Source organism: Homarus americanus, unplaced genomic scaffold (genome assembly GCF_018991925.1).
Source record: "Homarus americanus isolate GMGI-L3 unplaced genomic scaffold, GMGI_Hamer_2.0 scaffold11022, whole genome shotgun sequence".
NCBI lineage: Eukaryota > Metazoa > Arthropoda > Malacostraca > Decapoda > Nephropidae > Homarus > Homarus americanus.
This window is the reverse complement of record NW_024737068.1, coordinates 1511563-1536159: the sequence shown is the minus strand read 5'-3', so window position 1 is coordinate 1536159 and position 24597 is coordinate 1511563. Positions and strand designations below refer to the sequence as shown.

The 24597-nt window shown below is 42.8% G+C and overlaps 1 protein-coding gene across 2 annotated transcripts; it reads right to left on the bottom strand.

Moving 5' to 3' along the window:
• Positions 1 to 1197: 1197 nt before the first annotated feature.
• LOC121872899 lies at positions 1198 to 24086 on the bottom strand. Of its 2 annotated transcripts, XM_042375997.1 has the most exons (3): positions 23930 to 24082; positions 7397 to 7522; positions 1198 to 6789 (listed from the first exon to the last, which is right to left on the bottom strand). In XM_042375997.1, exons 2-3 carry the CDS (start codon positions 7420 to 7422, stop codon positions 4311 to 4313), a joined length of 2505 nt encoding a protein of 834 aa, XP_042231931.1. In that variant the 5' UTR covers positions 7423 to 7522; positions 23930 to 24082; the 3' UTR covers positions 1198 to 4310. The 2 variants fall into 2 exon arrangements, with proteins under 2 accessions (XP_042231931.1, XP_042231932.1); XM_042375998.1 differs by lacking the exons at positions 1198 to 6789; positions 7397 to 7522 and adding an exon at positions 10406 to 12735 and having other exon boundaries at positions 23930 to 24086.
• Between the last annotated feature and the right edge of the window lie 511 nt (positions 24087 to 24597).

Sequence of the window (24597 nt, the reverse complement as noted above, 5' to 3'; positions counted from 1 at the left end):
CTTTTTAGTCAGACAACAAAAAGGACAAATTAACGTCCGCCTCGAGGTAGCGCCGGACGGAGGACAGAGTGCTCAAAAGCCGGACTGTCCGGCCTAAAGCCGGACGTCTGGCCACCCTATTTATTTTAAAGCCTGCATTACATTTCCCAATTTCACTGCACTTTCTTACAAGATTTACATAATCTTTTTTGTAATCATAGATAAAGCTAAAATGCGTGGTATATATACAAATAGGTATGGGTTATCACTTAAATTGAATTGGGTGTTAGTAATCTTGGGAACGACTTATCTCGTGAGTTGGGTACGAGTTATCCTGGGTACGACTTGACTTTTTGGGGTACGAGTTGTCTTGGGTACGAGATGACCCTAACCCTGTTAAAAGCAAGAGCACCAATCTTTCTCACCTGTACAGATGCATTGGAGAACTGAGGCAACGGGTTATGATACTCCTGGTAGAATAGGATGTTCACAGTTCCACTATTACCAATACACCTTCACTGACAATTGTTACAGCAGTAGTTCTCAGCGACTTCTGTTCCTCGTGTCTTTTCTTCATAATTATCACTTTCAGGTTTGAGAGGTAAAGCAAGTGATATTATTACAGTTTCAGCCACATCTCGGTTAGAGCAATTTTGTGTTTACCATTAGTTATATCTTGTCAATCGGAACAACTTTTTCTAATACCACTTCCGTCGCAAATGGATATTAACCAAGAAGTAAATTCACCTAAGAAATTATCATAAATCTGCAGTCACCGCGTGTCGTCTGTTTACAGCTGACCCGTGTGTACTGTACTCTCATGTCCACAAAAAAACGTGAAATTACATCATGGTGCTTCAACAATGTTGCTTTCATTGGTACCAGATATTAAAATAAGTATTTTCTCTTTAATATAGCGGTGATGGATAGGAAGTTTGTTAAGGTTAAGGAGGTTTCGTTGGTTGGTTAGATCAGGTTCTATGGTCAGGTCAGGTTAATTTCCGATGGAAATGAAGGTCAGATTGGAATGAATCACACCAAATACCAAGGGAAGAACAAAAAATTGTGGTCGAACAGTAGTTGTGGCTGAAATGGTAAATTTACCAAGCAAGTAACATCTGCTTGCACTTATCAATACACTGTAAACTTCAGCTGTAGCCAATAAATATCTCCTGGCGAACATTTCTCTCTAGGGAAACCAAGAATCAAAGTGGAAGATTATATACCTCGCTGTTTTTATTTCCAGATAATTACAGGAAAGACTTTCATACAACAATTGCTTGTGAAAATTGCTGACAAGGTAAACACTTAAGTGTAATTGGAATTAAAACCATACCTCAAGTCGAAATTATTATACTGTGTAAGTTGTACAACGATTATTTTACCATAAATTAATTATCTCCCACAATTAGATGGCACACACGAGCAAAGGTGCTAGACTGACACCATCCAAGAGTTCTATCTCCCACAATAATTTAAAGTTGGACTCGTGTATTACTAACCTTGTTACGCGCTTAAAGACCTTCGTTTTTTTTTAAGTGTAGTAATAACGTTATAGCAAACTGCACCATCCAGGACGCTGCTCGCTGAACAAGTACAGTATATAACACTAATTGTTGGATATGCAATATTTCCCACATAAATAGTGACCTATCATCTTATGAAAAGTGCGGGAATAACAATAATATGAAGGACTTTACAGTGGAAAGAGAACAATAATTATAGTAAGGAATATAAGACAAGAAAATCTATAGCTACAGAAAATCAAGAGCAGAAGTAAAAGCTCAACTGTAAAGACAAATGACAAAATAATTGAAATAGTATTCTACATTATTCCAGTATTTTTGTGCACACACTGACAGATAAGTGCAAAATATTCTTAATATGGACCGAAAATATTTTCTAAAATCAGTAATATTAACTGAAGTTACAAAAAATGTACATCTAGTGTACAAGATGTCTGGATGTAGCTAATGTTCACACACTTACATAGACGAGCTAAACAACATGTTTTGAGAGTGAGTCTTGTTGGATTCAACTCGGAAGAACTGTGAAACTGTTTCTTTATTAATTTAACTGGTCATAAATTCATAAAATCTTTATGACACCTTACATCAATCAATCCCAACACAATTGCAAGCAAATTATAAAAATACTGTTATTTCACACAGTCATATAAAGTGATATTTATGAGCAATCACACCATTGATAAGTGATCATACAATCTATCCTTCTCCGCCATCTTAGATTTATAAACAAAGCATCAAATGTATGTGGGCAAGTTATCTACCATGAGGACATTCCTTGATGTCAATCATTCATCATCTGAATCCTCTTCTTCACTGTCAGAAAAAGATGGATTATATGGATTGTTACAGTCTCTCCTGCACCCACAGGTAAGAGAGCATGGTGACTGGTTTTTATTGCATGTGCATCATCCTGAGGTGCATTTTGCAATCTTACAACCACATGTTAACAACTCTGAGCAAACTGTTGATACTGGATCTAAATGCATCAGTGTGGGTACTAAAGTGTTGCTGGGACCCATTTACCACCCAGATTCTTCTGGGTTTGTGGTATCTGGCTTGGCAGCCACTGAATTTGGTGTTGACATCGTCTCAAGTGTAGTTCTAAAGAATCGTTTTGGGGGGAAATTTCTCTGGGTTGTCCACATGATGAAACATTTCAGCTCGAAGTTCATTCACTGATGTTGCGTGTGAGGTTGGATCATACAGCTTGATCACAAATACCTCAGAATTATCGCCAAGTGAGTCAAAAAGATGTAGATGGGAGGTATAAGTTGTCCAAGCTAACGTCTTTCCATGACCACTAAATTGACTAGTAGTGTCACACCCAGTGACTGCAGGGAATGCTGGCAAGTTGGCAACAAGAACTGGGAAGAGTGACTGCGTTACTTCATGCACCAGAATAAACCTAGGGTTACTTGTTGTACCAGCTTGCATCCACACCTCTTAACGTGGTGAGTAAAAGGTACCAACACATCCTTGTCCCTACTATAAACAGCAAGTCTATGATAATTGTTTTGAGCAGCATCTAGTCCATGAAGGACCAACCTAGTGTCTGCCTCTTCCTGGGCACTGATGATAACACAACAGTTTCAGAGTTTTCACACCCCCAACAACAAGCTCCTGATCCACAGGGAGATTTTCGGCATGGACCGGAAGCTCTTTGGTAAGAAATAGAATGAGATTGGTTTTATTGTCATCGAGGTTTACGAAATTGTGCCATGTTGTTGGGAATTGTACATTTCTAGAGTCGATAATTCTCCGCATTTTTCTTCCTTTGCAACATTCGAATGTCAGGTTTGGTGGAATAGTTTCTATAGAAATAAAATATTACGTTAACTCTGCTACATATTCCTCGGAGGTGGCTCAAAATATTCTTGCAGAATATTTCAGTCAGCTCCCCAAAATTTGTAGCCTCAGATGGCTTTCCCAAGGCTTGAACTAAGACCATACCATCAACGAGTACTCAGGTGAGCTCATTTGTTGCTGGCAATTCCGTTACTTCATGTGCATTTGCTAATATATGGGAGAGTAGGACCTTATCTGGTTTTCTGAGCTTTCCATCAAATGTTGCAAGATCAAGCGGCATTGGTGATAATTCATGCTGTAGCAACAGTGAATGATTGATTTCTCTACCACTTGTTGAAGCACTGAGAAGCCGTCTGAGTAGGTCACGATCTCTTTTGATGCAAATGTTTTGGACCTGTTCTTAGGAATGACATTATAGAAATTTTCTTTATGGTTCTGCTTAAGTCGGCTCTTGATGAATGTCTTCACCAGGACTTTGCCTCGCTCCACAGCAGTTAACAAATCAGCCTTGATATCGAAGGAAGCAACATCATTGGTCGAAATACCTATCAGCTCTGTGTTATTCCTTCTAAAAGGGTTGAAGTCCCGTAGCTTCTTGGCAATTTTCTTGACGTGGTCTTCATCCCTCGATAGACGTTGATCTCCATGCTCTTTCTGTGTTTGAGGGCTGGTACTTGACAACCATGATGTAGTTGTATGTCTCAGCATCAAACGGTCACGAGCAGACTTTGCACGTGTTATATCTGCATCGATTCGGTGGCGATATGTGAAGGGCATTAGCTTTTCTCTTACTGCAAAAATTCGGTAAAATGGCAATAATCATGCAAAACAAAGTATTATGATTGTGAGGGAATGCACACACCTAGAGATCTACAACCAGGCAAAAAAAATCACGAAGCACCTCTTTAAGAAGAAAATATTGCTGTAGCTTTATACCTCTCGGGGTAAACCAACTTTAAAAATAAGCCTTTTTTTGAATTTGGGACACCAGACTAATTAACAATGTTCATTAGCATTACACTTACAATCTTTACATTTGAAGGTGATGGTACGTTTACTGGTAAAAGTAGGAAAAGAGCTTGTTGGTTCTAATCTTTCCACCTCATGCATTTTTCTACATATTTTACAAAACAAAATCTTTGGACATTCATTAGTTTCGTAAGCTGACTGGTGACTAACATTTGCCAGATTATAAATATTTCCAAGGGTGTGGAATAATTCCATCCCAACACCGAAGACAGCGTCTGAGGACACACGACGATGCTCACTTTGTTTACAGGGGTCAGCATTTCCTTTATAATTTACATCATCTGGATAAGTGTTCGAGGTCCTCTCCGCAATAGGCACACCGAACTCTTCAGTACCTAGGCGGCGCAGATCTGATATAAATTTCGACATATGGTCATAGTTCTGAACCACTTCGTCCTTTATGAAGTTTATAACCTCGGATCGTAGCTCTTCCAGACTAGAATCCTTAGTAGCTTTGCCGCAAGCTCCATTCTGTGAAAGAGGTGACAGCTCTCGCAAGATCATGTCACACTTCTTCCAGCTCTTGTTCCCAATCTTCCAGTACATCATGTCGAATTCGTCAATTTCTTGCCCTGGATTTCTATTGAATATAGAATTATTGAATTTTAAGAAGGACTTGGATTCTATTCCATAGGACCTCATTGCCTCGACGACTGGAGGAACCTTCTGGTTGTCAATAAATGTGATAAAAGGGATCAAGTGATGAGCAACTCGCTGGCCAAACTGTGTTGACAAATAGTCCATAAGGAGGCGTTCTGAAGAGGTAAGACGCACTTCATGAGCCCGAGCTACAAAACCAACAGCATGGATATCAAGACCGTTTGAGGCAGCATTTCCGATGAAGGTTTTAAGTAAGTGAACCTGATCATCCACTTGTGGCCCCGAGGAGTCATGTAAACCTGGAGTATCAATGATAGTTATAGGAATCTCACTTTCCATGAAGCAAAATGTATATGCAGTAATAGATGTTGTACGGAAGTATGCATCCTTTGAATTTGGCTCTACATAAACCAAGTCATCAGATGGACTTTTGGCATTTTTGATGCAGCTGGCAATGAAGTTGACAAGCGTGGTTTTCCCGCTACCAGAAGCTCCAACGAGGAAGATAACCTTTTCTTTCTCTTTGGAACTGACGACACCAAAATATTTCCTCGTCATACCACATATATCTGAGAGTGATTTAATTGGTTGAAGGATTCTAGACTCATTGTCGAGATGTTTACTTGAAGTTGCTCTGGTGGCTGTGGTGTGTGACTGTGCATAATCGTCCAGTTTACTTTTATTTGACACTAGTCTGGAAACTGTGGAATATTCTTCTACTTTACCAGAATTTTGTCGTTTATCTATATGTATATGTGAAGTTGTCTGTAAGTTTTTATTGTTATTCTGAGAGTTTGGGCTACTGGTCTCTGGCAAATCGCCAACTGTATTTTCACTCATGGGTTCTCGCAGACTTCTACAAGGATCTTTACCTAATGAATATGGGTTGTATATAGTATCAGGATATGAATGATCTTCAGTAGTTGACCAAGAGTACAGTTCTTGTACATCATCTGTGCGGTGGCTACTGGCTGAGGGTGTGTTACTCTGTGTCAGCTGAGGGTGTACAGAAGCCTGAGTTTGTTGTCCCAGTTCTGGACTCTTTGGAGAACTTCTGGAGCTAACGTTTGATTGCTTTATATTTGTTTGTTGACTAACACCTTCATCAGCCTTAAATCTTGAGTTTTGAAGTTCCAAGTTCTGATTTCCGGCAGTAATTGTAGCAGCATTTACCGCTTTTTCTGTCACTTTAACACCAGCTCCTAATGGGTCACCTGTAGCCATTATAATGGGTTTCATGAGACGCACAGAGTAAGGGGTGTCAGAAACCTTGGAATTCTTAAGTATATGGCAGAAGTCGTCTCCACTTTTACTGATAGATGTCTTGGTAACTGGGGAAACTGTATCATTATCACTGCTATACACATGTGCCTGTTTAAAATTTGTCAGCATTTTTCGGGGAACAATAAATTTAGAACTTTCATATAGTATATTTAAAAGAGAAGTCTCCATTCTAGCTCTATCATCATCCTCTATATGCTCTGAGAAAAACATCAACATGTGAGCATTGTATTTACGGCTAACTGAACTCACAGTATGTTTAAAACAGTCTGGGATAATGTTTCTACCTTCCTCCTCGAGGACTTTACTTCCCTGAACAAGAAGAATGTTCTTACAATCTAGTATGCCTATGTCTTTTACCCAACGTCTGTCTTGATGTGCTTCATCTTGTTTTAAATCACTTAAGTCCTTTCCATGCCAGGTTCTTAGAGTGTAGCAGATACGTTTTTGAGTTCCAACCTTCAGTATACTGTCATGGCGGTAGAACTCTTTGGCTGAGGCGCAGTAAATCCACCCAGGGAACACCTCCTTCACTTGTACATCGATTTCTTCCAGGTCTTCGTGGCTAAAAAGAATAGATTAATTTAACATGCAAGTATGATAGACCTACACTACAAGATGTTTATCATTCTAAGGCATAACGGTCTTGGTCCTCAAAGGAAGGAGAAAAATGCACAATGTGTACAGAAAGGCCTACACAACATGACGCCAGGATGCCATAGATTGATACTGTAGAGAGAGATTATCCCCGGGAGGGAGATTAAATCATGAGGGGAGACTGGTTGATACCGACACCTGGTTGACTAACATCTGGTTGATACCGGCACCTGGTTGACTAACATCTGGTTGATACCGACACCTGGTTGACTAACATCTGGTTGATACCGACACCAGGTTGACTAACATCTGGTTTATACATACTGGCATCTGGTTGATACTGACTCCTGGTTGCTCTTCGGCAACTTTGCACCAGTTTGTTATTATCTGTTTTTTTTTTGGTTTGGAAATAAATTAAATCTTCCATAGCGTCTCTCCTTGGAGCACTCCATAAACAAACCATCAGTTGATGTGTGACGTGACGCGTAACCTATCTTCGGACATTCTACGTCTTTGTTGTGAAGCATCAAGTGTACTGTGATGAAGGTAACAGAGAGAGGGTTGGGTACACTTACGTTGCCATGGTTGAGGAGGAAGTCATGTTCAGCTGTGTCACTCGAGTGCAGCTCCAGTATGACAAGTGTACCGCAGTCTGGTGACTAGTTGTGTTGTCAGAACCATCCAGGAAGGTACGCCAATACCTGTCAAGTATGTGGTTTTATTATATGCAAATTAAATATAAATGAGGCACGTAATAATAACATCATATAACTGTTTGTTGTAGACCTACCTATCTGCTGAGTGTAATGGGGGATACGAACACTTCTTTATATTTACCTCCTAACCTGAAGGTTAAAACAAACTTATGTTTGTTTGTTTGTCTACAGGTCATCAACGAGTGACCAGAGACAATGATTCTAAATACCGCCAGAATTTTTTCTCCCAGTCAGGGTAGAGGCTTCCACTACGTCACTAAGTAGTTGCGCAGTCCACTAACGCTTCCCATCGCAGATCAAAACCCACAAAAGACACATGATACGAACACCTTTTGGCTTCTTTGTATAACAGTAAATTGTAACACATGATGAGGCGACTAATTTAACATTTTGGAGACAGAATAATCGTGAAAATCCATGATAAGCCAACAGTTCTACAGGGTTTCTACTTTCTTACCCATTCGAAATTTATTGTCTACTATTTATCCTTTACTTTTTTCTGCTTGTATCCGTTTTATTTAGTTTTCATATTTCTTTTCATACGTTCGTCATGGAGGTTGGAGGAATAAACTTGTATATTCTTCCTCCCCCATCCTTTAACCCGGCCAATTATTAGTATTAATAATATTCTTCATTGTTTTAAAAAGCCATGCTATTACACCCTTTACTACGGCGACCGACGCCTTGTTTATACACAGAGTATATACAGTATATATTTTGGGGGCTAATGACGCACGCACGATGTTATTTATGGAACCCCGTTCATAAGGGGTTAAACAGTCTTTGTATCAAATCTTTACATATCGTTACTCCGATAGGCCCACAAGATCATAACACCGCGTATTGCCAATAGAGAGTTCAACGCAGATAGAATGAACCATCCATACATCACCCAGTCTCCTCACAATCATGTTGAGTACAGTTATTATTTTCACACCTTATTCAACCTGTACTGTTTAGTTGTTGGTGAGAATAATCATTACTTTCTTTGTCGTGTAGTTTTACCCTTACACCTTATGACACTGTATACGGCACGTGACTTGTGTATGCGTGAGATGTGTTCGGACATGTGAGATGAGCGGTTGACAAGACACACTATGCAGTCACCTCTCTTCATTGTGTCATTTCTTCTTTACTTTTGTTATGATTTATTATACTTCTCAGCGATAACGCGTAGATGCTCCTGAGCTAGGCTGAGAGACACAGTTCAGGTGAGAGATAGAGTTGAGTTAGGTTAAGAGATACAGTTAAGTTAGGCTGAGAGATACAGTTAAGTTAGGCTGAGAGATACAGTTGAGATAGGTTAAGAGATACAATTTAGTTAGGCTGAGAGATACAGTTGAGATAGGTTAATAGATACAGTTAAGTTAGGCTGAGAGATACAGTTAAGTTAGGCTGAGAGATACAGTTGAGATAGGTTAAGAGATACAATTTAGTTAGGCTGAGAGATACAGTTGAGATAGGTTAAGAGATACAGTTAAGTTAGGCTGAGAGATACAGTTAAGTTAGGCTGAGAGATACAGTTAAGTTAGGCTGAGAGATACAGTTGAGATAGGTGTGTTCTGTAGTGTAATAGATATTGTATGTGGTAGAAGATGTTCATTATACCCATCTACACATTATGGTAGACGTTCATTATACCCATCTACACTGTATGGTACACGTTCATTATACCCATCTACACTGTATGGTACACGTTCATTATACCCATCTACACTGTATGGTACACGTTCATTATACCCATCTACACTGTATGGTAGACGCTCATTATACCCATCTACACTGTATGGTAGAAGACGTTCATTATTCCCAACTATACTGTATGTGGTAGACGTTCATTATACCCTTCTACACTGTATGGTAGACGTTCATTATACCCATCTACACTGTATGGTAGAAGACATTCATTATACCCATCTTCACTGAACGGTAGAAGACGTTCATTATACCCATCTTCACTGTATGGTAGAAGACGTTCATTATACCCATCTACACTGTATGGTAGAAGACATTCATTATACCCATCTTCACTGCACGGTAGAAGACGTTCATTATACCCATCTTCATTGTACGATAGAAGACGTTCATTATACCCATCTTCACAGTACGGTAGACGTATCATCATACTCATCTACACTGTATGGTAGAAGACGTTCATTATATCCATCTACACTGTATGGTAGTCGTTCATTATACCCATCTGCACTGTATGGTAGTCGTTCATTATACCCATCTACACTGTACGGTAGTCGTTCATTATACCCATCTGCACTGTATGGTAGTCGTTCATTATACCCATCTACACTGTACGGTAGTCGTTCATTATACCCATTTACACTGTATGGTAGTCGTTCATTATACCCATCTACACTGTATGGTAGTCGTTCATTATACAGTGTATGGTAGTCGTATGTCATTATACCCATTTACACTGTATGGTAGTCGTTCATTATGCCCATCTACACTGTATGGTAGTCGTTCATTATACCCATCTACACTGTATGGTAGTCGTTCATTATACCCATCTACACTGTATGGTAGTCGTTCATTATACCCATCTACACTGTATGGTAGTCGTTCATTATACCCATCTACACTGTATGGTAGTCGTTCATTATACCCATCTACACTGTATGGTAGACGTTTATTATATCCATCTACACTGTATGGTAGTCGTTCATTATACCCATCTGCACTGTATGGTAGTCGTTCATTATACCCATCTACACTGTACGGTAGTCGTTCATTATACCCATCTACACTGTACGGTAGTCGTTCATTATACCCATCTACACTGTATGGTAGTCGTTCATTATACCCATCTACACTGTACAGTATGTGGTAAAGGTTTATATTAAGAGACATAAATGTTTCGCTTTCTTTTATTTGATGTAAACAGAAGTTGACTCTTACCACCAACTATACAGTATATACAAATAGCATAAATTACAAGGCATATTTGTAAACAACCAAACACACAGGCACCATTACATGAGTAATTACAAGTTTTATCTCGAAGGATACTAATTACAATAAGGCCCTTTCCCCCCAAAGGTAAACACGATAATCTCCTAATTGGTGATCACTCTAACACAAGTTTCAAAATATAAATCACAAGTGAAGGAAGACTGACAATAGCAAGTTTTACTGCATCAGTAACATTTCAGTTAAAAGCCTTGGTTAATACGAGACAAGAAAATCAAATAGAGGTCCTCACTGTGCCGGGTAAGGTCCAGAGCTTCTTTATACTTCAACAGTTCAATAACTTCCAACATGAAGATGAATGAGAGGTGTACCTAAACTACACTGTAGACATTAACTAACATTATACAGAACGTCATACGAGATGAATACATTTTATTTCATCACTCAACAAGGTCGTGGAAATATTTCAGCAACGATTCACCAGATGCTTTGTTACAGTTGCCACGCACTCCTTGGATTACCACCACCTCTTCCTTCAGTTTCTCCAACATTTTAATCCTTTTCATAAAGTTGTGGCGTTTCTGCATCTTTTCAGACTCGATCATTAGGTCAATGTATTCTTTGGTTGACAGTGGGTTGGGCTTCAGGGCAATTTCTTCGAGTCTTTCCACGTGTCTCTGAGCCTCCTGTATCAAGTCAATAAGCATTTGAGCGTGGTCATTGATATCTTGCTCTATGGCTTGAATTGCACCTTCCTTAGTAAGTTTGTTCTGCTTAGCTTTCTGATAACGGTCCAGCAGTTCCTGCACAGTGCGCGTTTCCTTTACCGAGGTGTGCTCGTACCTGAAGCTCATGTTCTTATGGAGGTCCCAAGAGCAATTACCTGGACAGATTCTACAGTAACCATTTGTTATGGCCCAACATTTAGCCTTGTCATTATCATCAGAAATAGGACACGGATAATGACACGTCATGTTACATTTGACACAATTGGTGACATTTACCTTAGGACTCAGGCCAATCTTAAACTTCTTAAGAATGTTAACGATACATTTCCCTATAAATTCCTTAGGAGTCAAGTCAATATCGATAATTTTAGGAATTTTAATAGCACAACCGTCTTCCCCGTTCTCAGAACTCAACTTAATCTTCCGAGTACTGGACACTTCAACTTCCTCCTCATAATTTGCACTCCCTTTCATGTCATCGTCAAGACGAGCCAACATATCTCTCTCTTGGTTCAAGTTTGAAAGCTTAATCAGACCTAAGTTAATCTGATTCTGCAAACCAATTACCACTACCTGTAGACGACTTCGCTCCTCAAGCACCTGTTTGGTAAGTGTTAGACTTACTGGAGAGGTTTTCCCCAACTTCAAAAAGAAGTTCTGCAGGCTCCGGTACCCCATCTCCCAGAACAACTTGTTGATATAAGACGAATCTTCATCATCCGAGTCTGAGTCATCAGCATCATTATCAGCAGTTGCGTTACAGGCATACAGTGCGCTGTTGTTGAACTTATAGAACCCAGAGTAGTGAACACCAGCTTCCTTGAGAGCGTCAAGAACTGGAGGAGTGTTGGCATCAGCAAACGTAGCCATAACATAAATGTTGTCTTTAATATCCTTACCAAACATAGATGACAGGCCATCATAGACGTATCTCTGTGTCTGTGTTAAGCGAGCAGCAGAGGCAGGGGTAACAAAGCCAACTCCATCTACTTGATCAATGCCATAATCTTGTTTCAGAAATGATTCTAGTTGACTCATCATTTCACGGTCACGCTGAATTCCTCTTGTGTCCCCAAAGCCTGGAGTATCAATCAGCACATAGTTGTACTCAAAGGGCATACCAGGTAACTGGTAGAATGCATAAGCTGTGATCATATCTGTTTGACTCTCCGCCTGAGAACGCTTTGGGGCATTTTTGTCGTCAATCAACACAAGTCTGAACTTGTCAGTGAACTCAACACGGTATATGAAGTTGACCATGGCATTGATGAGAGTTGTCTTACCGGTACCTGTAGCACCCACCATCAGTATCACTTTGGTCGGCCTATTGGTCTTTTGGCCGAGAGACATCTTCTGCACCTTGTCCTCAACACTCTTGTGCTCCACCTTCATCATCATTTTTTGTATTTCCATACCATCTTGCGTGCCATGTGAGGTGCTAAAAATGTCCCTCGCTCGCACCTTCAGTTTTGCTCCATCATCGTCAGGTGTGATGGACGAGGTGGATGCCGACGCCATTGTCTTGACAGTAGAGGACTTCACGCTCTGCGAACATGAAAAAACACGTTGCCATCAGTGTCGCTGACGAACCTCTCACCATAAATGCACGTTGCAACATTGATTCAAAATAATGAAATGCAATGTTCACCTCAAAGAACATCATATATGTAGATGTATTCCACATTCTTGAAGGAAACATGAAATAATGATGGGTGGGTGAGGGAGGGAAGCAGGGAGGAGGTCGTTGTAGTTAGGGATGGTCAAAATCTCTGGAACTGTAACAAAATACAATGAATATAGTAAACGAGGCACCTCTTGACAATGAAGGAAGGCCAGAGTCACGGCCAATATCAGAGACGTCAGGCTCCTTTCACACAAGCGTGTTTTCAACGCGCCTCAGTTGTAATTCATCTCTAAAGGGGACAACAGTTTTCCCGCCGCGTAAAAGCACGCTCATGGGAAGGGAGCCATAGCCACATGAGCATTTCTAGCACGCTCAGCATGTTTCTTCACGCCGCGGGTTGGCAGTACAGGCGTGATGTGACGGCGCACGCAGCTTGAACTTTCCTGCTCACGCCCGTGTGAAGGGTGATCCCACTGAACTTATGTATTTCTAAACCGCGCGTACTTTCACGTTCCTTGACAAGAGTTTGAAACACCTCTCGATACATCAACCTGATATAGTATTGTAGAACTGCTGTGCAAGAACAGGAGAATTGACCCGGAGGAATGCGAGTTCAGTATAAACGTATGACTCATTTACGAAATTTTCTCAACCGACTTGCAAGAGAGGTGTGGTTATCTATGCTAGGCAAGACCTTAGAGGCAGCCAGGTGAGGGTGCGGGAGGATGTTTTTGAAGAATCGAAGAAGAGTAAAATTAAACTAGAGGATCGACTTACCCATTCTTGGATGTATCTACAGATATCCAAGCTGTAGCTTATTAAATTAAAGGAACTTGAGAGCCTTAATTGACAACACAAAGGCGCTCAACACTAGACACCTCCTTGTCACGGAGGACTTAACTATGGCGACATCGATTGGTCTTAATTATCCCGCTACGGCACTCAGTTACGTAGAAAAATTAGAACGCCTGCAAGTGCCTTGCATATACTATAAACGGGCAAGGGGTGGCTTAATTGAGGCGTATAAACACCTCAAAGGGCACTACTCAGTCGAGTGTCCATACCTGGAGCTGGCCATAAACAGTGTGACCCCATACGCGGAGTGTTATGAGCTCTGTGATTGGCTAAGGCAATGCAACAAGGTCGGGAAGCACTACAATTGGCATTAGTGGTGTTATGGCGCAGTGTGTGTATGTTTGCGTGTGTGTGTGGGTGTGTGTCGTACATAACTTTCAACAGCCTACTCCTCCTCAACAAGTGTGCTGCACACAACCTGACTATCACCAATACCTTGTTTAGGCAGGCCAACAAGTTCAATGGTTCGTGGCAACACCCACGATCCAAACATTGACATCCCATTGACTACATTATTGTCAGAGAAAGAGATCGCCAAGATATCCTCATCACCCGTGCCATGCGTGGTTCAGACCACTGCGACACTGATCAAAGCCAAGCTCTCACTTCACGTCGCCCCAAAACGGCGAAGGCAGCAAGCCTCCAGAAGAGGTTTTAACACTAAGCATCTGGAAGATCCAGCGGTAGCACATGCTTTCAGAGAGCAGCTCGAGCATGGGCTGATAAACAACCCAAATCCCAGTGCCGAATGGGACAATTTCAACACTGTTATGACAAAAACCTGCAGAGACCCTAGGCCAGATCGAAAGAATACACCAGGACTGGTTTGATGAAAATAACCCAGCAATCAATGTACTCATCAATGATAAACGTGCTGCTTTAACTGACTGGCAGAACTACCCTCAGCCGATACCTTCCGCAAGAAGAAAGCGGCGGCCCAGCGGGAACTTCGCCATCTAAAGAATGACTGGTTTAAAAATAAAGCCTGTGAAACACAAAAATTTACAGATCAGAATAAGATGCGCGAATTTGTCAATTCCACCAAAACATTTTATTGGCCCATCACTCGTGGCGCAGCCCCCTTCCACTCATCCGATGATAACCTCAAAATTAAAGACGATTAAGGCCTCCTTCAGCGCTGGAAAGAGCACTACCATTCACTGCTCAACCGAAACACCGATGTGGATGTCCTGACTACCCAGCAGGTCCCTCAGCATCCATAGCTGACCCACCTCAGCTTATCCTTCATCCCTGGATGAGGTAGCTACTACCATCAAACAGATGAAAAATAACAAAACCTGATGGAATCCCAGCCGAGGTGTATAAAGCAGGGGGACCTCTGCTTACCAGCCGTCTCCACTCTCTCCTGGAAAATATATGGGAAGGGGAGGAAATCCCCCAAGCTCTTGAAGACGCCTCCATCTTCAATATTTATAAGAACAAGGAAGACCGGTCAGACTGTAACAACTACCACGGGATCTCGCTACTGTCTGTAGCTGGCAAGATTATTGCCCGAGTCCTCCTAAACAGACTTCTTCCCGAGGCACCACTGACATGATCTTTGATGCCCGCCAGGTACAGGAAAAGTGTAGAGAACAGCATCGTGACCTGTACATGACTTTCATCGACTTAACGAAGGCCTTCGAGTCGGTCAACATGAAAGCCCTTTGGTGGACCCTCAGCCATTTTGGCTGCCCCCAAAAATTCATCGCCATTGTGAGTCAGCTCCACGATGGCATGAACGGCAGTGTCCTGCACATTGGCACCCAATCTGAGTTCTTCCCCCTCGAAACGGGGATTAAACAAGGGTGTGTACTGGCACCAACTCTCTTTTCCATTTTCTTGGCTGCCTTCCTTACTCGAGCCAGTGCCAATTTAGCCGGCGGGGTGGACAACGAGTACCGAATAAAGAGCCTTTTCAACATAAGACGACTCCAGGCAGGAACCAAAGGTGTCGGCAGCTTCCATTACTGAACTTCAGTATGCAGACGCCCTCACCATTGTTGCTCACACAGAATGCGACCTACAGTAGATCCTTAACACAATGTCTCTGGGCAAATTTTACAACCGAGGCGTATTTATATTAATAATATGCCCTTTAATAAATTAGTTAAATGTCTAACTGGTCTGTCATTATTTTTTTTTTCTTTAAACACACATAGCAATATTGAACAAGGCAGACAACACTTAAAACTGATACTGAAGTCCACTAGATCCTTAAGTATCCAGTAAGGTGACACTCTCTCTCTCTCTCTCTCTCTCTCTCTCTCTCTCTCTCTCTCTCTGCCCACATTGATCACTCTTCCTGTTCTTATCTAATAATAAATACTTTAATAATTACAAAAAATATATAAATCCAACACTCAAATGTTACACTAACGATAAGGTATTATGCTAGTTAAACAAGTGAAGAAATAAGAAAACTGACGACAACAACCAAAGAAATATTGGAAAACTGTAGAAAAAGAAGATAATTTGACCATGCAATTACGGTTATAGGATTAATAACAGGAACAGTAATGGGACACTGAGGCCGAGATGGATAAATAACATTGGAAGCAGCGAGATGGATAAATAACATTGGAAGCAGCGAGATGGATAAATAACATTAGAAGCAGCGTAGCGGATAAATAACATTATAAGCAGCGAGATGGATAAATAAAATTAGAAGCAGCGAGATGGATAAATAACATTAGAAGCAGCGAGATGGATAAATAAAATTAGAAGCAGCGAGATGGATAAATAACATTAGAAGCAGAGAGATGGATAAATAAAATTAGAAGCAGCGAGATGGATAAATAACAGAAGCAGCGAGATGGATAAATAAAATTAGAAGCAGCGAGATGGATAAATAAAATTAGAAGCAGCGAGATGGATAAATAACATTAGAAGCAGCGAGATGGATAAATAACATTAGAAGCAGCGAGATGGATAAATAACATTAGAAGCAGCGAGATGGAACGGTGGAATAAATTTGAAGCAGTGAGATGGATAAATAACATTGAAGCAGCGAGATGGATAAATAACATTAGAAGCAGCGTAGCGGATAAATAACATTATAAGCAGCGAGATGGATAAATAAAATTAGAAGCAGCGAGATGGATAAATAACATTAGAAGCAGCGAGATGGATAAATAAAATTAGAAGCAGCGAGATGGATAAATAACATTAGAAGCAGAGAGATGGATAAATAACATTAGAAGCAGCGAGATGGATAAATAACATTAGAAGCAGCGAGATGCATAAATAAAATTAGAAGCAGCGAGATGGATAAACAACATTAGAAGCAGCGAGATGGATAAATAACATTAGAAGCAGCGAAATGCATAAATAAAATTAGAAGCAGCGAGATGGATAAATAACATTAGAAGCAGCGAGATGGATAAATAAAATTAGAAGCAGCGAGATGGATAAATAACATCAGAAGCAGCGAGATGCATAAATAAAATTAGAAGCAGCGAGATGGATAAATATCATTAGAAGCAGAGAGATGGATAAATAAAATTAGAAACAGCGAGATGGATAAATAACATTAGAAGCAGCGAGATAGATAAATAAAATTAGAAGCAGCGAGATGGATAAATAACATTAGAAGCAGCGAGATGGATAAATAACATTAGAAGCAGCGAGATGGATAAATAAAATTAGAAGCAGCGAGATGGATAAATAACATTAGAAGCAGCGAGATGGATAAATAACAGAAGCAGCGAGATGGATAAATAAAATTTGAAGCAGCGAGATGGATAAATAACATTAGAAGCAGCAAGATGGATAAATGAAATTAGAAGCAGCGAGATGGATAAATAACATTAGAAGCAGCGAGATGGATAAAGAAAATTAGAAGCAGCGAGATGGATAAATAACATTATAAGCAGCGAGATGGATAAATAAAATTAGAATCAGCGATGGATAAATAACATTAGAAGCAGCGGGATGGATAAATAGCATTAGAAGCAGCGAGGTGGATAAATAACATTAGAAGCAGCGATGTGGATAAATAACATTAGAAGCAGCGAGATGGATAAATAAAATTAGAAGCAGCGAGATGGATAAATAACATTAGAAGCAGCGAGATGGATAAATAAAATTAGAAGCAGCGAGATGGATAAATAACATTAGAAGCAGAGCGGTGAATAAATAACATTAGAAGCAGGAGATGATAAATAGCAGCGAGATGGATAAATAAAATTAGGCAGCGAGATGGATAAATAACATTAGAAGCAGCAAGATGGATAAATAAAATTAGAAGCAGCGAGATGGATAAATAACATTAGAAGCAGCAGAGATAGATAAATAATTAAACGAGATGGATAAATAAAATTAGAAGCAGCGGATATAAATAACGAAGCAGCGGATGGATAAATAAAATTGAAGCAGGATGGATAAATAAATTAAACAGAGATGGATAAATTAGAAGCACGAGATGGATAAATAAAATTTGAAGCAGCAGATGGATATACATGATGGATAACATTGACAGCAAGATGGATAAATATAGAAGCAGCCAGGTATATTTTTTACTTACTTTGCTCATTTTGGGGATGTTCATCCACCACCCGATCCCTCTGAGCAAAGCTGGCTTGGCATGCGCAATGATAGTGATGCATCAGTGACGTCATTAACACCTGACCTGACTGCAAAGGTTAACGCGTTCGCCGTTAACCATTCTGCCTGGAAACGGCGGCAGAAGTATGCGATGTTACTTTATCCTTTCTGAACACGTCAAAGTTAGCCAGCTAAGAACCCCTGTAGTCGGCCCAGGCCACGGCTCCCCCAGCCCGCCTGGGCTGTAGAAGGTGGACCGTCATCGGGGTCCCCTGGCGTTTATATGGCTCAATGACCGGACCTTCCGCCGACGATACAGGGATTCCCCTTGTCTCCCCAAGGTCTCGTCGCGCCTTCGCTGCCCCTGCTCTTCACTGCCTCTGAGCAATACGGATTATCTGGTCTTCCGTCACTGCTTTCCACTTCAGGACCTCAAACACTTCGGCTCCGAGTCCCAGCGCCGTGATAGTCACCACACAATGGACGGGCAGGGTACGCCTTCCACCACTCAGGGCTTTTCCTGCCCTAGGGGAGGTGATGCTGAAGTTCACCATCACCCCAGAAACTCGTCAGCCTCGCGGGCGAGCCCGCCACGTACCCTGGAGATTCCCACGACGACCTGCCTTCTTTCTCCATTAACCATTGACATGGAACGCCGCATCGTCCTGAAGTCTCCAAACGTCGTCTTAACGAAATTATCGGCGGGTGGGGCCCTCTTCCCGAAGGTAATTAATTACGTCTGTCCTCTTTGATCGATTTTGGTTTTGAACCCCGAAAATCTGTGGTCAGGTTAAGCCAACTGGAAACACCGCACCTGGGAGTAACGAGATGGTCGCCTGCGTTTTAGGTCCCTACGAATATGGAATGTAAATCGGTGTTCAGAACAAAACTTCAGTTATACCCACGCAGCCACTGCCATATGTGTCACCATGCCTGGAATGCCACTGCCTCACGTCCGGCACGCCTGGAAAACTTACCTTAGCCTCACTGCCCCGTTCTGAATTTAGTCTCTGCGTCAACCAAACTCACCTATCCACCAATCGCTCTTCCATCCACCGCGATTTCCATTGATCTCCTCTCCTCTACCATCCTATCACCCCTACCAATTCATCCTCCTCTCCTGCCTGGAACAAGGGTCGTTTGGGCCCCGCCACACAGTCACCATTCCCTGCCCACCTGGACCCCTGGCTGTCTCACCAGCACCACCACCTTACCAACTTGAACCCTCACTGTCCTCTCCTGGTCATACCACTCAATTGATGCCCAGTCGGGCCTGCACCTCGCTGCCACCTCCGCCTGTGTGACAGGTACACAATTCAAGGGCCTTGGAAAACAATCACTGTCTGGATCGCCACCCAGCAAACCAACCTTCAGCGCCCAACTCGACTTGTTTGTAAAAACATCAGTGAGAGCTTGCAGAAGCAACATCAACTCATTTTGGACACCCTGACCCAACAGGGGCAGCACTTGCAGCTCCTGGATGACCTGCCTCCTTCCACTTGAGATTGAGGACCATCCTGCCTACACTCTCCTCCCTCTCATTTTTTCTCAATGAGAATGGCAATTCTCCTCTCTGGAGCTCCTGCGCCCAGCCCCTCCTGGACTCATCTCTCTGTGGAGTGCCAAGTTCCTCCTCTTCTACACACGGAACATCCCAGGACTCAGACTGCTGGACAGGTTCCCGCCCAGTTTAGCCCATCAGTAGATGTTGCCTACCAGAAACCACATGATGTTGTTCCACCGCCTCACTGGCTGGTACTTGCTTACACCTGCCCGGTACTGTGGCAGTGCTCAGGCCTCCCTCACTCCCTGCAAAATACTTGCTCACCTGTTCGTCTCCCTCACCTGGACTCACATGGAACTCTGTCTGAATTTTCACTTTACTCTTGGTGAGTATCCACCCTGTGTAGTCATCAATGTTCACGAGTACTTTCTGGACTCTGTGTTCTTCACGACCTCCATGATGGATTCCACTATTGTTCCTCAAGACTTTAATGCACCGCCATCCCACCATGTACCCGAATGGATCACATCTCAAGTTTCACGGGGACGACGATGCCGCTTTTGTCCTGGACGATCCTGGCTCGCCTCCCCATAGTTTCCTCATGGCTTACTATTGAAATCCAACATAGTCTTCATCCCACCGCACCACGAGCCTCCGTCGGCGATCCATCTTGCCGTTACTGACCATCTCAGGCTCTCCTTCAGCCCCATCAGCCTCATCGATCCCCCTGCCTCTTCGTCTCACAACAAGATGCTGTTCCTTCTCAATTCACTGTTCTCTACCTGGCGGACTCGGCGTTGTTCCCGGTCTCCTGGCCTTGGCGCTGAGCTTTTGCGATGCCGTAGGCGACTCTCTCGGATCGCACTTCATCGCCCTCCCCGTCACCCCAGGCCACCAACCAGGCGGTATCCCCATGGAGACATCTCCGCGCAGGTATCCCCAGATTCCACCATACGGAGGTCTCGGCTCAGAGGACTGGGAAGATCTTCAAAAATTGGTGTCTCTTTGGTAACCCAGGAGCGCTGATGCGCGCAGCTTTCACCCGCCGTCTTATCGTCTGAAGTCGCCACCCCCTGTGGGCGGGAACGATTAATGCGCCGGGTACTGACGGAGGCCTCCTCCCAATTTTGGTCTCGCCCCTTTGCCTGCTCTAATGAAGGACGGGCATCAGCCTCCCCCTGGAGGCACTTTGATCCAATGCAGGAGGCAGTGTATTCTACCATGTTCTGAGCCTGCTGTTGTAAGCGTTTCTACCTCCCTGCCCCCACTGATCATCCCATCACGTTCGAGCTAAGAAAGCCTGTCGTTCTAGAAAGAACACTTCCTGGGGATGATCAGAATCCCATCTGGGTTCCTGAACGTCGTACTAATATTCCAACGGCCTGTTGTTTCACATGTCTTATGAAATTACAAGTTCTCTCTGTCCGAACTGGAAAATACTATTATCCTCTATCCTGCTGGAGATCCGGAAGACGACCATTGAATCTTGGGCCTCCTGTGTTTACAAGATGATGGAGAGGATGTTCATCGTCGCCTCTTCACACCATAGGAGGCTTCCAACTCTCACGAAAGCTCTATCGAACATCGCAACAGCACACCCATTGCTCTTTATTGGTAACAGACTGCCTTGTTCTGCCTCCCTCGATATCAGGTAGCCTTTGATACGCCCAGCCTCATTTTGCCTGAAAGAAGCTGCGAGACTTCGCCACGGATCGCCTCTACTTCGGACGTCAGCCTGCCTGCGCGAGCGCCTACAGTTCCTGTTCAAGAAATGAACCTGGTACCCCTGGGCGAGTCCCAGTCCCCACCTGTTTAACACTCTGCACTCCATTGTACTTCCCGTATTGACAGAAGCAGTCCACCAGGATATAGCCACGACGATGTCCTCCTCCAAAGCCCCTGGATCACCTCAGCATGCAGGAGCCTTGATCTGGTCTCCAGAGAGTGGACGGCTTCCTCTTTCAACCAGAACAAAGCCGCGTGCGCTGGTCGTGTTGTACCCACCTTCTGGTCAGGAACGCCTGACTGCCATCGATACAGGCCACTCCGGTGTGGCACCTGCAATATCGCCACATCCTGTGTCCGCCATTTCGAGATAGTGCTGGCGTCTCGCTCCTCGCCCGCGCAGGTTTTTGGTGCCACCATCCCTGTACTTTCACCATAAGTTCCACTGTCTTAGGCGCCGACTAGGTCATGCGTTCCTCGTCATTATCGGATCGTTGTCATCCGTTCCGAAGTTATCCAGAGGAAAGCTGTTTCATCTTAGTTCAGCACGTTTAATTTCTATATACCGAACTTAGTTTTACCCGCAGATCGTGCGTTTGACCAAAACCGTTGTTTCCATTCTACGGATCCCGGGCAACCATGTTCAAACCAACCTGACTCTGCTGTCCGGAGACCGGGATCTCCATCTAGAAGACAGGGCGAGGTCACCCGAGCCCTTCAGGAACACACGACCTCCTTTTATCGATATTGCTGGTCACCCTCGTTGCTTGTCTGTCTCCTCCTGGCTGGATTTTCAACCTGAAGTAATGCTCTGGTGGATCGCCCGAAATCCCAGGTAAACCCTGTTGTTTCTGCAAATACCACTTCCAGAATGCCCACCAGTCTGTGGTGGACGGTCCTCACACGAGTGTCTCTTGCTGACCCCGCTGCGTAAAGCCGCTGGTGGCTCACATCTCTGTCCTCATGCCCTGGTTTCATCAAACTGCCCTCGCAGTTTGACGCATCTCCACCAGCCGAACTGGCTGCCTCCGCTCTTTCGCCGAGGAAGAAGCAGAGAGCTGCTCCTGCTTATTCTGTTGCGACTCCAGGCACCGCTTCACGGGGATCGTATTGATCAAGGGAAAATAAGGACCGTCTCGGAATACGAGGGTTAACATCTGCACCGATGAAGCCGTCCCAGATTATCTTGGCGGATACCTTAGTCATGTCGGTATTTGGAAGAGGTGGCAGAGCGAGCCTGCCAAGACTGCTGCAACAAGGCCACCGACTGGCGGTTCACGAACACTTGACATTAGAATCCAACGTTTAAACAGAGAGAAGCTGGGAAGGAAACATTCCCTGGTTCCCCGCCCACCTAGTACGAGTGCCCTCCGTACCTGACCAGCGTACGCTACGGGAAAGTGGTCGCGGAAAGGGGACGACAGCACTGCACACTACGGGGTATGATTTGCTTGGGAGAGGCTGGGTGTCCCCATCCTGGAGTGCCTTTGTGCATTATGAAAGCATCTTATGTTAACCCTGTTCACTACCTCCAGATGCCTATCACAACGCTTCCGTGACGCCTGCCGGACCTACCACCTGACGACCTGACGGAGCACGTTTATCCTCCCATACCGGGCCAGATATTTGTAAACAATATTGATTATGTGTGCCAGCGAAGACCCTTAGGCTTTTAGTAAGCCCCTTGGCAAGAGTTTGGTACTGTATATACTTCGTTTCAACACTTGCCAGAGTGCTTGCGCCGTTGTACAGGGTGCCTGAAAATAGAAAGAATTAGATCCCGCTTCCTGACAAGAAATAAATTGAAAATTGAAATTGAAGCAGCGAGATGGATAAATAACATTATTTTTGTTATACCTGTATTAATATAAAAGAAAATACCGTTTGCTCATACGTATATTTTTATGTCCATTCTTATATGCACAAATAACTAAATATTTCTGTACTATTGAAAATACAAATTAATATTTCAAAATAATTAAGAAGTAATACATGTGGTTTAGTTTTAGTGAACATCAAGTATGTATAGTAATAACACGTGACAAACATAAACTTGTCAAGGCGTAACTCAAGAGGTCGCTCGCTACACGGCCCAACCACCTGACAACTGGCAGCTTTACCTACACAAACCTGATTAAGAAATACGGTTATAAAAAAATCCCCTAATTGGCAGTAAATGACTTTATTATCACTAATACTTAAGCCCACGTGAAGTTTAGGCACATTAGTTTAAGTGAAAAACACTAACGCTATTTTGGTGTTAGGTTAGGATACGTTAGCGTTTGGATGTTTCATCATTATGAATAGGCTACGTTATCGTTCACGGCAAAATAAGCTGACAGGCTGAATTATCATTCAGGGCTGTTTTGAGCTATTTTGCTAGTCCATTCTTTATGCCTAATCATTAAGTGAAATAAGCAGGGGGTTTGGACCTAACCTTCACATGATCCAACACCTGAACATTACTTAAGTAAATGGTAACTTACTTTATCACATAGGTGGCCAAGGAGGAATCACAGTGAGGGAGAGCGAGGAGTGTCGGGGCTCAAGCCGTGACGTCTATCCACGTCGACTCCCGCCAAGTAAGTGATGGGCGAGACCGCGAGGGGGAGAAGAGGGCTCTGTCCGGTGATGCCACGACAGAGAGCGTACCAATCACAGCCTTCAAGAGGTATAATGCTGACCAATAAGAACAGACTTGTTATATGGAGGGATGGAAACTATGACGTGGATGGTGGCAATAGGTGGACACGTGACACTTCCTGTAGGATCTGCTCGGAACATTCAAGTGACAAATACGTGTTGATGAAGAACTTGTACCATATTCTGAAGTTTAACGAGAACGTCTTAAGATTTAGGCGTTAAAGATGTTAAATAAATAGAAAAATATATTATTTGCCCTAGCGTTGATAAATATAATGGGATTACTACTTACTGGCAAAGATAACGTGTTACATTGTAGATTCTTTACGAGTCAAAGATCACCATTAATGAGGATTAGAGAGAGATACAGCATTCAGTATTTCAGTCATGATTATCTATGAATGCAGTTGGAATACGCTTAAATGGTACATCAGCTCACATTGCAGCGGTCTAACATCAGTTTCACCGATTATTTAATAGATGAAAACAAAGTAATGAAAACGTTCACTTT